This window comes from Neophocaena asiaeorientalis, unplaced genomic scaffold (assembly GCF_003031525.2).
Source record: "Neophocaena asiaeorientalis asiaeorientalis breed wild unplaced genomic scaffold, Neophocaena_asiaeorientalis_V1.1 scaffold129, whole genome shotgun sequence".
Taxonomy (NCBI): Eukaryota; Metazoa; Chordata; class Mammalia; order Artiodactyla; family Phocoenidae; genus Neophocaena; species Neophocaena asiaeorientalis.
Window position 1 is genome coordinate 1780398 of NW_020172446.1, and position 16495 is coordinate 1796892.

Genomic DNA, 16495 nt, shown 5'->3' on the forward strand with positions numbered 1-16495 from the left:
GTACTTGCTCTGTCAATTTCACAAAGGCTGTCTTCCTGTAATGGGGCTTCCTGTAAGATATGGCATTTTCCCCCGCAAATCAGGATATAAGAACTTCTTGAAATGATCAGTTCCCTAATTTGTTATTTCATATTATATCTATGGGTTTTCTTTAAGTGGAGCACATTGCCTGGCAAGAATGCCTGGTTAACATTACAAGATATGTGAAAGATTTTTTAATGTGGAAAAAGGTTATAAAACCGAGAGATGTACAATCAGCTGAATACCAGGATCATGTGTTAATAGGCACTGTTTTTAATGTTTAAAGAAAATTAAAACACAAGATAGACTGGTAAATACTTTTCATGCCCATAGCCCTCCCTGATTTTCATCAATGAAGTACCCTCAGGGGGAGACTAGAGGTAAAACCTCTACTCTTTCCTTTTTGATAAACAATTAAATCAAGCAGCTTACCTCAAAAGTGATTACCAAATCAAGGGAAAACAAATAGTATAGACATGGAAGACTAATGAAGATGCATTTATTTTTACTCTTTTTACATATGAAATTGGAATCCTAAAAAAATTTTTTTCTAATTAAATAGCATTCAGATACTTACCTGTGATGGCTGAAGCTTGAGACTCTTGCTCAGTCAATATTGAATAGCCTAGATAACCCAAATACTCCAGGCACCGCTGCACATCTAAATAGGTCGTGAGCCTAGGAAAGGGAAGAGTTTAAAATGTGAAAAGTTCCTAAATGAATATTTATTTAAAAAAAAATTACAACAGCTCAAATAATTTTACCACTAGACCCAGATAATTTTTGTCAGACTGCTTTAATTTCCCATGTGCCCAACAATGGCTTTTCCTACAGTGACATCCTTAGGGCAGAAATGAAAGGGAGGAGAATGCAAGATGGGGGGTGGAAGGGGCTCCTGTATCTATTCCACCTGCCCGGAGAGAGCAAGGCCACACAGATGAGCAGTGAGCAGCTGGTAAGATCTAGAGCAGGGATATTTTATATTATTTGCTTCCCAAGTTACATATTGTACTGCAAACACTGGCTAGTTAAGGACTTAATGATAATTAAATCTGAAAAGGTTTGCAAAAGGTGCAAAAAATAACTGAAAGGCTAAAAGACACTTGAAAATAGTTAGCCTTTCGTATGATCTGAAAAAAGAACAGATCCTGGTGTTGAGAAAGTTATTTTCGCCAAGGCTAAAGTAATTATGTCATTATGCACAACCAGAGAATGTTTTTAGCACCCTAGACAATAGGTCAACAAGACTGCAGACACCCTCACTAAGTCTAAGAGTTCACTGAAAACAAACAACAACAACAAAAAAACCCTCCAAGTAAGAATTCAGTGTCAAGTAAAATATGCTCTCCCCGTATTCTGAAAATACAAGATTTGTACAATAACAATGATGTTTCCCTTAATCAAAAGTATTAAAACACACTGTAAATCAACTATACTCCAATAAAAAATTTTTAAGTATTAAAATTTACTTCCATTTTTATATGACTTATTACTGTTTCCCTGTACCTCATCCAAAAGCAAACACATCCCTTCCTGATAAATTTATAGAACATCTATAGTTCATCTCAGAGGTAGCAGCAGCACTATAAATCCTGCTCACAGGCAGCTATCATTGAAGCACCTCACAAGATCTGACAAATACACAAAACGATGAATGTAATGCACCATAATTTCAAACTAGCTGTAACTCTAGAGGAAAGAAGCGAGCTCTATACTCACGTCCACTGGGAAAGGAATCCCTGGTAGGTTATCCAGCCTTTTTCATTCGTACAAACTGTGTTATTCACATCTGGCCCCCAAGGTATGTAAGGGAAAACTTTAAACAAGTCTTTAAGCTCATCAGGTGACAAAGCACAGTCTCTATCCTGAAGATACACAAGAAAGTATACATAACATTTAGATATCTAAGAGGATAATTCCCAAATGCAAGAGCCCCCTAATCAAGTAAAGCTATGTTTCTAAAAACTAACAAATGAAAAGAAATTTTACATTTTATCAAGAAAACTCCTTACACACATATAAGGAAACCTATGCAAGGGTCTATCAGAAACTAGACTTTTTCATCTTGAGAAAATAATAAAGTAAATAATATGAGAAAGTATCTTTGCTAGTTTAAGAAGTTTGGGTAATTTTTGGCTATGTGACAGGAATACCCAAGAGCTCAGGGATCAGAGTTACATCATTCACAGGAAAATATTTTATCATATATCATGGAAAACTGCAGCTAAAAGCTTACCAAATCATGCTTGTCAAAAGTACTTTGGAGAAACAAATATGCGTGATGATTTAATTCAGTAGTGCAATCAGGAGGTATTTTTAGCCTGTTGATGAAAAAAAAAGTAAAATAAATCATTAACCAAATATTAAAATTTAACTGGAGAAATGAACATGAAATTGCAACAAGTATTTTTGTAGGATGACAGCATTTACAGAACATGTTTTCTGTAGCCATTTAGACTTGCCCAGGGAAAGTCACTGCAGTGGTATGGCAATTCTCAGAAGAGTCATAATAGTGCTCATTCCAAGGTGACAGTTTTCTTAACTATCTGAAGGGCAGGTTGTATTAAAAAATTTACAGACAATACTGATTAAACTGTAATGGGTTGTTCTTCCTACAAACCAATTATAAGTCAAAATTATGAGCTTTAAACAATGTCAACATTGTAATGAATTGAAAATGATGTGAAGAGATGTTATTTCTGCCTGATTTGACCTTTGACACACCCTAAATTCGAGTCAATAAACATTTATCAAATGCAGAGAGGTACTGGGGACATAAAAACAAGACAGGCTCCCTACCTCTAAGGAACCACATTCAAGCTGGAGACAGACCACAAGTAGATAACCTCACTATCTCAACAGAATGAGGCAACTGTTGAGTAGGGTAAATTACAGATGCTAGGGGAACCCCTGTGAAAGGGAACACCTTGGCCTGGGGATGGGAAGGTGTCAGCACTGCTGAGACACACTGTCACCTGTATTGAGACTTGAAGGATAACAGACATGAATTAGGTTGGGGAGAGAGGGAGGAAGAGAGTAAAAATACCATGGGCAAAAGCCTGGAGTGGGAAACAATATCTGATTGGTGGACCAGAAATAGTTTAGTATTTACTTCTAGAATGAAGGCAGGGAGTGAGCCGGGAGTGAGCAGATCATGAATGACCTCCTACGCCAGGTTAAGAAGCTTAGGCTTTATCCTGTCTTGAAGGGTAAGTGACATGGCAAAATCCATGTTGTATATCTATTAATCTAGCAGCAGTGTGAAGGACAGGGGCAGAGAGTTTAATAAGAAGACTCAAGTGGTGGCTTTGAAGGGGCTCTTTACAGAAAATTAAAGGTAGAGCGCAGAAAGAAATTAAAAGAGATCTTAGTGTAAGTCACAAAGCCATAAAAGATGGAGTTTCCTTATTGTCATACTTTAGAAAGCAATAAGCAACCTCCCGTAGAATTTATCTACCCACATAAATGGCACAGAAAAGAAAACTTGACAAAAAAAAGTCCTGGGACAAATGCATTCATTCAATATATATCTACTGAAAAACCTGGGAAATTACTTGAGCCAAGATTTAATAACTTTGACAAGGGAAGTTTTAACTTAGAACTGATTAATGGACCAGGAATCCAACTAGAAATTTTGCTTCCTTAATGATGGGGAAGGAAAAACAACAACAAAGTTTTTCTGAACCTTTACATGGATAGCTAGCAGTGCTATGCTAAAATTAAAAAGGAGAACATGAAGATAATGTGCTACTGAAAAAGCGAAGAAAAAAGGCGAAAGGCTCAAAGGCCAGATCTTGGCAAGTCACTTCCCTGAAAAGCCTACTTCCCTTGGGTATGGGAGAGGCATCCTATAGCAAGGCAGTCTCCTATTTCAGGGTGATGCTGGGTTCATCATTAAACATACAAAACTTAAACATATCATTATCTAAAGAAAAACAACCACAAAGAGACTGGTCGTTTAGGAAAAATACTTATTTTATCCTGAGCTGAGAACAGGCTATAAAACTTAGGGAGGAGCAGGACTAAAGAAAAGAAAAATGCTAACCAATATATTTCTGATCCCTTGACTCTAAAAACAAGTTCGTCTAACATCTTTTATCTCCTTCCTCAATAAAATGAATAAAAAAAGATACTTGTATTCTTCATTAGAAGAAGAGGAAGAGTTTGAGCCATGCTATAAATCAGTGGCTCTCAATTGGGGATGATTTCACTCCTGAGGGGACATTTTTGGCTGTCACGACTGGGGGAAGAGGTGCTACTGGCATCTAAGGATGTGCTAATAAACATCCTATAACTCGTAGAACAGGCTCTACAATAAAGAATTATCTAGTCCAAAATGTCAATAGTGCCGAGTTTGAGAAACCCTGCTATAAACGGCTCTATAAATGTATAAATTATTCTTGAGTAGCTCAGAGCCTACCTACCAATGTGCTAAATAAAACTTTAAAATACTGGCAAGTGAAATCAATTAGAAGCCAAAGGTACATACAAGGGAAATAAATATTCGGGTGTCAAATCCAGATCGTCATCATAACCAAATCGTCGAAGCACAGTCCAAGTAGTTTCATGTCTCCCTCTCTGAATAAAAAGTGTGTGTAAAAAAAGAAAACCTGAAATAAAATAAATTAGTAAATACAGCTGATGTGAAAATGGGTAGAGTCACAAGGAAGAAAAGCATGTAACACATAACGGCAAGAGCTAGACTCCTGAACATATGTGTACTAGTTTTGCATATGGAAGGTCAAACCAAAACAATGTTCACAAGTGTCTCAAAGAGTTGATTTCAGAATCATTTCACAGATACACCCAGGTCAGCAAGAGATGGCACTACATGAAAGGACCAAAAACATATCCCAAGGAATATGTTTCATACTTATATGTTTACTGACATTCACATGGTTATATGATAAAAACAAATGAAATCATTTTAATTTTAAGATAAATTTGTTTCTGAAATCTCTTACCCTCAGATGGACCTCTGCACTCCTGAGATCCAATCAATTTCCCTACCTCTAATTTATACTCACAGTAAATTATCCCCACCAATGCCTGCCTCTTCCAACTCTTAAACATCCAGGTTAGATTTTAGGTATATTAGTAAATACAAACATTTCCCTAAATATAGATAATATAGACTTTTGCCTTCTGCTAAATTTTGAAAATATTAAATTCAAAAGGGGGAAAAAGCACCATTCACCCACCTTTCAGTGTCAATCCACTATCAGCCACACCATCACTTATATGTTTTCTGACTACATTTTTGACATCTTCTAGAGCTTGAGGAGCTAACGGAGTGTTGAAACAAATTCTCTAGCAAAAAACATAAAAATAAAGTTAAAAACAAATCAGCATTAAAACCACAAATAATACAAATATTAATCCACAAAGCAACATTAAATCAAAGAGTTGCAACCAAAGGAAACATATTCTGAATTAGCAGAGCCTCTACTTTGTATTAAGTAAAACATGTCATACTTAGGACATGTTTTCCCTACTCTCCCCATCATGTTCCTAAAACACAGAGCTCTTTGTGTAGCTATGTTATACAAAACCGAGAAAGAAAAATTATTCAGAGTTCAGACATCAAGTCATCCTTAATAAACCCACTGTACACCATGAAATGACACTCTCAGAGTCCCCTCAATTCCTAAGCATAAGAGAGTTTTATCCCCTAGGTAAAGATTAAATAGCCTGATGTGAAAGAGAGTTTTTACATGAAAGAGATGTATGTTTATCAAAATACCATTGTTCAAGCCAATAAATTTTTTCTCTTCTCAGCAAAAAAAGACCAAGATACACAAATATCTGAAATAAAAGGCTACCTGAAAGAAGTTGAGTTCAGCATCATTGAGAGTACCATCATTATCTTGATCAGATATTTTAAATATACGAGTAAGGGCTTTTATACAGGCTGGTTTCATCTATAAATCATTGAGAAAAGAAACAATCGTTTTAATGTAAATAGCTGGGATTTTAAAACATGATTTTCATAAATATGCTGAGAAGAATTCTGAACGTTTTCACTGCCAAATACATAACATCAAATACAACTAACATGAAAAATGAACTAAAGCAAAGCCATTTCCTTTTATACCCAAGCCACTTTAAGTAAATGAGGCAATATTTACTTGGACCGATCTGGAATGGTTAAACTCTCCCTTCATGACCACACACCCTCTGAAGATGGGCAAGAGAGAAATTCATCTTTAGGGAAGATTCATTCTTCCAGTCATATAAAGAACAAATGCCCTCTCTCATTCCATAAAGAATTTGAGCTGACATAAAACTACAGTAAAGGCTTTTCCCCCCCAACTTCTCTGATTTTTGACCTTCTAGCAGCAAAATGGGACTAAATGTTTTGGTCTGTCACGTGTGTGTGTATATATCAAAGCTGGGATATAAAATGTAATGATTCGCAAGCAGGTGACAAAATAGCACTGGTCGATAAGTGTACAAGTCTTTTACTAACTTCCTATTACGAGATAAGAATTACATTTAAAAAATTACATTTTTGACACTACAACTTTTATAAGAAAAGCTGCTGGAAGTGTACTTTGACAACTTTTATTTTAGGATTTATAATGGATAGAACAAATATTTGACTATTTAAAAATAAGCCCCAGGGGCTTCCCTGGTGGCGCAGTCGTTAAGAGTCCGCCTGCCGATGCAGGGGACACGGGTTCGTGCCCCGGTCTGGGAAGATCCCACATGCCGCAGAGCAGCTAGGCCCGTGAGCCATGGCCGCTGAGCCTGCGCATCCGGAGCCTGTGCTCCGCAACGGGAGAGGCCACAACAGTGAGAGGCCCGCGTACCGCAAAAAAAAAAAAAAAAAGTAATTGAAGAAAAACAGTGATGCATTTTTCATTAAAGCTTGAAATGCATCAGAAGCAAAAGTGCTCTAAGGTACTAGCTCAATACAATATTTAAATATTAACCTCTTAAAATATAACACCAAAAAATGACTACTTTTTAAAAGTATTAAAAATTATACTTTAATAAAACTAAAATATTTTGGCAGTAATAAACTAAACTCATTTTGCATATAAAGTAATCTAAACCCTCACACAGATCTTTTTCATTGTTAGGTAAACAGAGGACTCCATGAGTCATACAGAGTCCGTCATCACTGGAAACATTTCGAATTCAGGCTTTAATTTAGAATATGATCTTTTTGATGATCCTACCTCAAATCTGTGTTAAAAGCTTATTAATGTTGTCTAAATAAAAGATTCTGTTATAAGCTTAGACTCAAGGCTTGTACTTGTATAAATCAAGGCATATAGTCGCTAAAAGTTACAGATTTTACCTTAAGCAGGTCCACCTAAGAAATGACTAACAGATGGTAGTAGGTGTTTTACAGGGAAGGGAGGATTAGCAGATTAGCAGAACTAATAATAGGCCTAAGAAAAAAGTAGCAATTAGAGAATTGAGAACAAACTAACAGTGGGGATTTAATGTACTGCTAGGCTAAGCTGAGAAGTAAATCTCTCCAGTATGAGACTGTTTCCCAAATTTTCTTGATCATAAGATATAGCACCTGGCTGAATCAGAATGGAATCTGTATTTTTTTTTTTTTTTTTTTTGCAGTACGCAGGCCTCTCACCACTGCGGCCTCTCCCGTTGCAGCGCAAAGGCTCCGGACGCACAGGCCCAGTGGCCATGGCCCACGGGCCCAGCCGCTCCGCGGCATGTGGGATCCTCCCGGACCGGGGCACGAATCCACATCCCCTGCATCAGCAGGCGGACTCTCAACTACTGCGCCACCAGGGAAGCCCCTGGAATCTGTATTTTTAACAAGTATACCTAGTGACTATTATGAGGTGAATTTGCGAAATACTGAATTAAGAGCAAGTTAGAAATAAACACTCCAATTAAGGAACAGTAAACCAGGATTAAGGAAGAGTAAATCAGGGTCAGATTAAGGGATAACTCAGATTAATATTTATACCAGGGGTCAGCACTTTTTTGGTAAAGAGCTACATAGCAAATACTTTAGGCTTTGGGGGTCAACAGGCAAAATCAAGGATATCATGTAGATACTTACATAGCAAGAGATAATCAAATTTTTATTAATGAAATGATAATTAATAATTTATTAATGAAATTAAATAATAATTAATTAACGAAATTTAAAATATAGTAATAACTGAGTATACCTTTACTATACAGGTCTACTAATGAGAAGGATGGAATTCCTCTTAGAGGGATAACATTTGGCTTAATTAGGGTTCAAAGGTAATGTTCCCTATCTTGTAATAACCTATAACGGAATATAATCTGCAAAAAAACCCCACAAAAACAAAAACAAAAAACAAATCACTATGCTATACACCCGAAACTAACACAATATTGTAAATCAACTATACTTCAATTAAAAAAAAAAAGTCAGCATTCCCTATCATGAAAATCAATTGCAAGTGTTCGGCTGTTAATGCTGATCTGTAATGAGATTTTACATACTTCATCTTTGAAAATGTCTTTTTGCACAGATACACACTGCCAATAGTGACACATATCTGTAAACATATAACTTTAAGGGAGCACATTCATCACTTGGAAGGCATTTACAGAATCATATTTGATTTTTTTCTTGATATTGCCTGTTAACACATCATTACACTGCAGATTGATCAGTTCCAGCTGAAGGCTGCGTGGAAGCTCCTCAACTGCATGGTCAAATGGATTAGGAAATTTCCTTTCGGCGTGCATTTAGGTCCAAAAAAACCAATGCTGAAATTAGAGCTCAGAATATATATCTGTTTTGCCATCTGAAAACCCACTTTTTTCTTTTCTTCTTTTGGCATGATAGGTATATACTGATAATAAAAAAATAAAATGCCGCAGTACAGTGGTACTACATGGTACATGAAATGCTGCCGCATTTGAACCATGTCAGTCCAGTTAGCAGTGCACTGAGCAGCAGTGTTATGACAGTTACCACATATAAGCTCCGTTGCAACTATGCAACTCTGCCTTTGTAACAGGAAAGTATAGACAAATATAAAGGAATGAAGGTGGTTGTGGTACAATAAAACTTATCAATGGTGAAAATCTGAATGTCATATAACTTGCCCATATTTCAAAATATTATTCCTTTTGATTTTTTCCCCAATCATTGAAGAATGTAAAATGTATCTTAGCTCATAGGCTGTATAAAAACAGGTGGCAGGCCAAATTTGGCCTGTGGGTCAGTTCTACAACCACTCACCTACACTAGAAATAAATGCTTTCAGGAAACTTTCTTCCCCCCAGCAAACTGTCATTTCTTAAAAACTCAAATACAACAACAAAAGAAACAAATAACTCCAATAAGAAATGGGCAAAATACTCAAATAGACCTTTCTCCAAATAAGATATACAAATGGCCAATAAGTACATGAAAAGATGTCCAACATCATTAGCCATCAAAGAAATGCAGTTCAAACAACAATGAGAGCTTCCCTGGTGGCACAGTGGTCGAGAGTCCGCCTGCCGATGCAGGGGACACGGGTCCGTGCCCCAGTCCGGGAAGATCCCGCATGCCGCGGAGCGGCTGGGCCCGTGAGCCATGGCCGCTGGGCCTGCGCGTCCGGAGCCTGTGCTCCGCAGCAGAAGAAGGCCGCAGCAGTGAGAGGCCTGCATACCGCAAAAAACAACAACAACAACAACAACAAAAAAGAGATACCACTCACATCTACCAGGATAGCTATAAACAGACAAACAGACGTGGGGGCTGGGGAATAACAAGTGTTGGAAAAGATGTGGAGAAATTGGGACTTTCATATAGTTTAGTGGTTCCTCGGTAAGTAAAACAAAATTACCATGTGACCTAGCAATTCCACTGCTAAATAGACACTCAAAACAGGGGTTCAAACATATGTGCGAATGTTCTTAGCAGCTCTTTTACGATAGCCAAAAAGTGGAAGCAACCCAAATATCCAACAACAGATGAATGGATAAACAAAATGTGGTATATCCATAAAATGAAGTATCATTTGACCATAAAAAGGAATGAAGTACTAATAATGCTACAACGTGGATGGATGTATCTTGAAAACGTTACACTAAGTGAAAGAAGCCAGACACAGGGACTTCCCTGGTGGCGCAGTAGTTAAGCATCTGCCTGCCATTATGCAGGGGACATGGGTTCAAGCCCTGGTCTAGGAAGATCCCACATGCCACAGAGCAACTAAGCCCGTGCACCACAGCTACTGAGCCTGTGCTCTACAGCCCACAAGCCACAACTACTGAGCCTGCGTGCCACAACTACTGAAGCCCGCATGCCTAGAGCCCGTGCTCCACAAGAAAAGGCACCACCATGAGAAACCCATGCACCACAACAAAGAGTAGCCCCCATTCGCCACAACTAGAGAAAGCCATGTGCAGCAACAAAAACCCAATGCAGCCAAAAATTAATTAACTAATTAATTAATTAAAATAAATAAATAGGCACAAGACTCTTAGATAGCCTCATCCACCAGAGGGCAGACAGCAGAAGCAAGAAGAACTACAATTTTGCAGCCTGTGGAAGGAAAACCACATTCACAGGAAGACAGACAAAATGAAAAGGCAGAGGACTTTGTACCCGATGAAGGAACAAGATAAAACCCCAGAAAAACAACTAAATGAAGTGGAGATAGGCAACCTTCCAGAAAAAGAATTCAGAATAATAACAGTGAAGATGATCCAGGACCTCGGAAAAAGAACTGGAGGCAAAGATCGAGAAGATGCAAGAAATGTTTAACAAAGACTGGGAAGAATTAAAGAGTTACCAGAGACCCACTTCAGACCTAGGGACACATATAGACTGAAAGTGAGGGGATGGAAAAAGATATTCCATGCAAATGGAAATCAAAAGAAAGCTGGAGTAGCAATACTCACATCAGGTAAAATAGACTTTAAAATAAAGAATGTTACAAGAGACAAGGAAGGACACTACATAATGATAAAGGGATCAATCCAAGAAGAAGATATAACAATTATAAATATATATGCATGCAACAAAGGAGCACCTCAATACATAAGGCAACTGCTAACAGCTGTAAAAGAGGAAATCAACACTAACACAACAACAGTGGGGGACTTTAAACCTCACTTACGCCAATGGACAGATCATCCAGACAGAAAATTAATAAGGAAACACAAGCTTTAAATGACACAATAGACCAGATAGATTTAATTGATATTTATAGGACATTCCATCCAAAAACCGTAATTCAAAAAGACACATGGACCCCAATGTTCATTGCAGCAGTATTTACAATAGCCAGGTCATGGAAGCAACCTAAATGCCCATTGACAGATGAATGGATACAGAAGATGTGGTACATATATACAATGGAATATTACTCAGCCATAAAAAGGAATGAAATTGGGTCATTTGCCGAGATGTGGATGGATCTAGAGACTGTCATACAGAGTAAAGTAAGTCAGAAAGAGAAAAACAAATATCGTATATTAACGCATACATGTGGAACCTAGAAAAATGGTACAGATGAACTGGTCTGCAGGGCAGAAATAGAGACACAGATGTAGAGAACAAACGTATGGACACCAAGGGGGGAAGTGGGGGTGGGGGTGGTAGTAGGATGAATTGGGAGATTGGGATTGACATGTACACACTGATGTGTATAAAATGGATGACTAATAAGAACCTGTTGTATAAAAAATAAAATCTAAAAATAAATAAATAAATAAAAGAAGCCAGACACAGAAGACCACATATTGTATGATTCCATTTATATGAAATGTCCAGAATATGCAAATCCATAGAGACAGAAAGAAGATTACTGGTTGCCAAAAGCTGGGGTAAGGAAGAAGAGGGGAATGGGAGTGACTGCTAGTGGGTAAAAGGTTTCTTTTGAAACGCTCTGGAGTCAGACAGTGAGGATGGACACACAATTTTGTGAATACATTAAAAATCACTGAAGAGAACGCTTCAAAAGGGTGAACTTTATGGTATGTGAGTTACATCTCAATTTAAAAATTAATTTTAAAAGTCTATGGTAGGGCCTCCCTGGTGGCGCAGTGGTTGAGAGTCCACCTGCCAATGCAGGGGATGTGGGTTCGTGCCCCGGTCCGGGAGGATCCCACATACCGCGGAGCAACTAAGCCTGTGAGCCATGGCCGCTGAGCCTGCACATTGGAACAGGAGAGGCCACAACAGTGAGAGGCCTGTGTACCGCAAAAAAACAAACAAAAAAAGTCTACGGTAAAATATTGTTAAATTTTAAATATTTCATTAAGGAATTACTGTGTTTCTAAGCTATGGAACAAAAGGGATTATTCAAATTGTATTACATATTGTACCCATTTCAAATAATTACACAAGTTTTTTGCTTGTATGTGTTTTTAAGTTTGTGGATTTTTTTTGATTTGAATATTATTTTAGTTATTTATGTTTTATACAGCACTTTCTTATTAGTTATCTATTTTATACATATTAGTGGATATATGTCAATCCCAATCTCCCAATTCATCCCACAGATTTGTGGATTTAATTGTAGCAAAGCAAGTAGACCATTAGTTAAGTCTTTGGACTTTTTGTTGTTACAATTGCCAATTCTTCTGTTTGTTTTAATGGCACTTCCTGAAATAATATTTGATCTGGAATATTATTCTGACTATTTAACATGAATGTCTTTGAAGAAAAGTACCTAGAAAATATAACAGTATAGTAAGCAATAAATTTTAATTTTAGCAGTTCAGATGAATACTTCAGAGTTACTAAAAATCCTTTTTATAACGGAGTTACTACCTACACATTCCAGCCCCTACTAACACAGCCTGATGGGATGGAGGGTTTACCTCTTTCTCCTCTGGGCAGTACAGGGGCCCTGTAGGATGAAGAACAGCTTTCTGTGCATAATAGAAAAGCTCCGATATGTTCTTCAGATTTTTTGCTGAACACTGAAAAGAAAGTTTAAAATTTTTCACTCTGAAAGCAATTATGAAATCTAAAAATATTTTTTAAACTATCAACATTCCTTGAAGAAACTGAAAAAAGTGCATTTTTCTTACTGGATATCACAATATGACTGTTTACAAAGAGCTCAGAGGCCATCTCCAAGTTCTCTGTTTTATTTGGTTTACAAGACTTCACAAACAAATTTATTCCACCCCACATCTTCCCTCCCTCCTATTCTGAACCTCAATTTAGTGAGAATTCACCAACTGTAAATTTCAAAATCCAATGATAAGGCATACCTCCACACAGGTTTCTATTTCTGTGTACTGGTTCATAATAGGAAGGATGGTCTCCATACTACTGTATTCCACCAGATCAGATTTGTTCCCAACCAATATCAAAGGCAGCCTGAAATAAACAGGGCACATTGTAATAATAAGGAAGGCAAAAGACATTAGATTTATATTTTAATGTACATTGTAACCTAGTCTAACTAATAAGATTTACTTAATCTCCTCAATATGAACCCTCTATCTTAGTCAGCCCAAGCACCCTGGAAAGCATGTTCATAATCAGCAAATATTTACTGAGTTCCTATTATAAGCCAGGGACTGTTCTAAGCATTACAGACACAAGACAGAAAAGGTCCCTGCTCACTCTCATAGTGAAAATCAGAAAATGGACAATAAGCAAATAAACAGACAAGACACTTTCCAATTCTGTAAGTGCAATGAAGGAAATAAACAGGGATATATGGGATAAAGTAATGGGAGAGGGCTAACTCTACATGGTAATCAGGGAAAATCTCTCTGACAAGGTGGCATTTGAGCCAAGGAGTGAAGGATGAAATGGAATCTGTTATGTGAAAATCCAAGAAAGAGCTGGTTGGGAAGAAGGGACAGCATGTGCAAAAGCCCCAAACTGAGAAAACATTCCCATGAGTCCAAAGAACAGAAAAATGCCAGAGTGGCTGAAGAGTACTGGTCCAAGGGGAAGAGGTATGAAATGGAGTTGGAGAGAGGAGCAAAGGCCAGACACAAAAGGAATTACAGCTGCAGTAAATAGTGTGTGGTTTATTTTAAGTGTAAAAAGGGAAGCCACAGAAGGGTTATAAGTAGGTGAATGATATGATCCAAATGATATTTTTAAATGCAGTCATTTGTTATCTTTGAGAGATACATACTGAAATATTTACAGTACAATATGGTATCTGATTTGTTCAAAATGATCCCAAGGGGAGGGGTAATAAATGAAACAACACTGGCCATGAGTTGTTAATTACTGAAGCTGGATGACTGATACAGAGGGATTCGTTATACTATTCTCTCTACTTCTGTATATGTTTGATTTTTTTTCAATAATAAAAAAGTTTTTTATGTGATATCTTGGATTAGGGCAATGAAGGTGAAGAGGAAATATTCAGATTTGAGATATATTTTAGAAGTAGAACAAACAGGAGCAATGGGTAGATTAGAGATAGAGATTGAAGGAAAGCAGAAATCAAGAAAAGTAAACAGATTTTTTGTCTGGACAAAATGCGTAGAGCTTCTGAGACAGAAAAGACTTAGAAATCTGCGGGGGTGGGCAGTGGGGAGTAGGCAGGGAATTAAGGATTTTGTTTTAAACAAATTAAATCTGACAGGCCTAACAGAAATCTGAATGGGGATTACCAAGGAGTACTAGCCCAGTGGAGAACAATTATTTGTACATCCCACAAGAGAGCTTAAAGGGAAAGCAAATCATCTTGCTGGAACTCCAGATTGCAAAAGAAATACTTGCAAGCATTTATTTAACCACCTAGTGTGGTTATTATGTGTAAAAGGACTGTCCCACTTCATAACCCAAATATAGATTGTTAATAGAGCCAGAAGGGTTTCCAAAAATGTGGTGCTTTACAACCAAACGTGGCTCAGAATAATTTATGGATCTTAAAAAAAAAAAATACACATGTCCAAGCCCTACTCCAAACCTACTGATTCTAAAACTCAAAGGGTGGAGCAAAGGCATCTATATTGTTTTAAAGTACTTCAGGCGACAGTGATGGGCACATCTGACTAAGGAGCACTGTGATAATGGTACAAGGAAGTCCTAAGTAAGAACATATGTGTAACAAGTATAAACTTAAGGTATGAGGCCCACGAAAGAGGGTATTGGGAAAATGTGAAGTCCATACACTAAAGAAATAGATCACCTTGGAACAAATCAACCACAAGAGAAATAAATATGCTCACATGATTCAGGGAGGGGTAAAAGTATAGCCACCCCTGAGAAAGCGCAATTAGAGATCTCCAAATATTGAAAGCCACCTTCAGATGGCATACTAAAAGGGCCACAAGACTAGCCATCTAGTTTCTAAAGAGCAGTTTAGGAAGCTGTCGTAGTAGAGCCCATTTTAAAAATTCAGTTGTTCAAACTAGTGCTTGATAGATCCTGGCAAAACTGACTCCTCTGAAGAGTCCCTCCTGGAAACAGTTCAAGTAATCAGCAAGAAAAACAAGTGTCAGGAGCATACAGGCATCGTTTCCTCTAAGGCAGTCCTGTCCAATACAACCTTCTGTGATGACAGAAATGATCTTTATCTGTACTGTCCATTCCTGTAACCTCTAGCCACAAGTGGCTATCAAGCACTTGAAATGTGGCTGTGTCCAAGAAACTGAATTTTTCATTTTATTTCATTTTACTTAAATTGCCACAACTGACTAGAAGCTACTGCCTTGGACAGTATAGCTCTAGAGAGCTCCTTTCAGCTTTGTCAGTAAGTCACTACAAAGTGACTTTAAAACAATGCTAATGATAAAACAATGATAAAGAGAAGCCATCAGAGATGCAAGATGTAGCACATACAATGCCATCTCAGTCACAAAGTAAATACGTGAGAGGGTGAGTCACCATGTTCATCTGTTTAGAAACAGATCTTTAGAGTTTCAAGGCATGAAAATGCCCAACTAAAAAAGAAATCTAAAAAATGAAGTAAAGGGCCAGATGTGAATAATATATAGATATTAGCCTGGTTTTCCTAACATTTAAAAAGACTCAAAGAACAAGACAAGAATGCCCACTCTCCCCACTTTTTTTCAACAAAATATTGGAAATACTTGCCAGAAAAATTAGGCAAGAAAAAGAAATAAAAGGCACCTAAAACTGTCACTATTTGCAGAGGACATGATTTTATATATAGAAAACCCTAAAGACTTCATCAAAAAACTGTTAGAACAGACAAATTCAGTAAAGTGGTGGGGTACAAAATCAATACACAAAATTTGGTTGCATTTCTATACACTAACAACAAACTATGAGAAAGAGAAATTAGGAAAACAATGCCATTTACAATTGCATCAAAAAGAATGAAATACCTAGGAATAAATTTAACCAAGGAGGTGAAAGACACTGAAAACTGTATGTTATTGATGAAAGAAACTGAAGAAGACACAAAGAAACAGAAAAATATTCTGTGCTCATGGACTGGAAGAATTAATATTGTGAAAATGTCCATATTACCCAAAGCAATATACAGATTCAATGCAATCCTTATCAAAATTCCAATGACATTTTTCACAGAAATACAGCAAATAATCCTATTGGATGAAA

At 37.2% G+C, this 16495-nt stretch overlaps 1 protein-coding gene across 6 annotated transcripts in view; it reads right to left on the bottom strand.

Annotated features, from left to right (window-relative positions):
• The window catches only part of RHOT1 (ras homolog family member T1), a 55505-nt gene that overhangs the window by 19554 nt on the left and 19456 nt on the right, over window positions 1-16495 (bottom strand). For all 6 annotated transcript variants that reach the window (XM_024734901.1, XM_024734891.1, XM_024734911.1 and 3 more), the window contains exons 7-14: window positions 13207-13315; window positions 12808-12909; window positions 5844-5942; window positions 5223-5331; window positions 4511-4631; window positions 2258-2342; window positions 1741-1886; window positions 599-699 (exon numbers count right to left, since the gene is read on the bottom strand). In XM_024734901.1, coding sequence (XP_024590669.1) covers window positions 599-699; window positions 1741-1886; window positions 2258-2342; window positions 4511-4631; window positions 5223-5331; window positions 5844-5942; window positions 12808-12909; window positions 13207-13315 — 872 coding nt within the window. The remainder of the gene's footprint in view (window positions 1-598; window positions 700-1740; window positions 1887-2257; window positions 2343-4510; window positions 4632-5222; window positions 5332-5843; window positions 5943-12807; window positions 12910-13206; window positions 13316-16495) is intronic.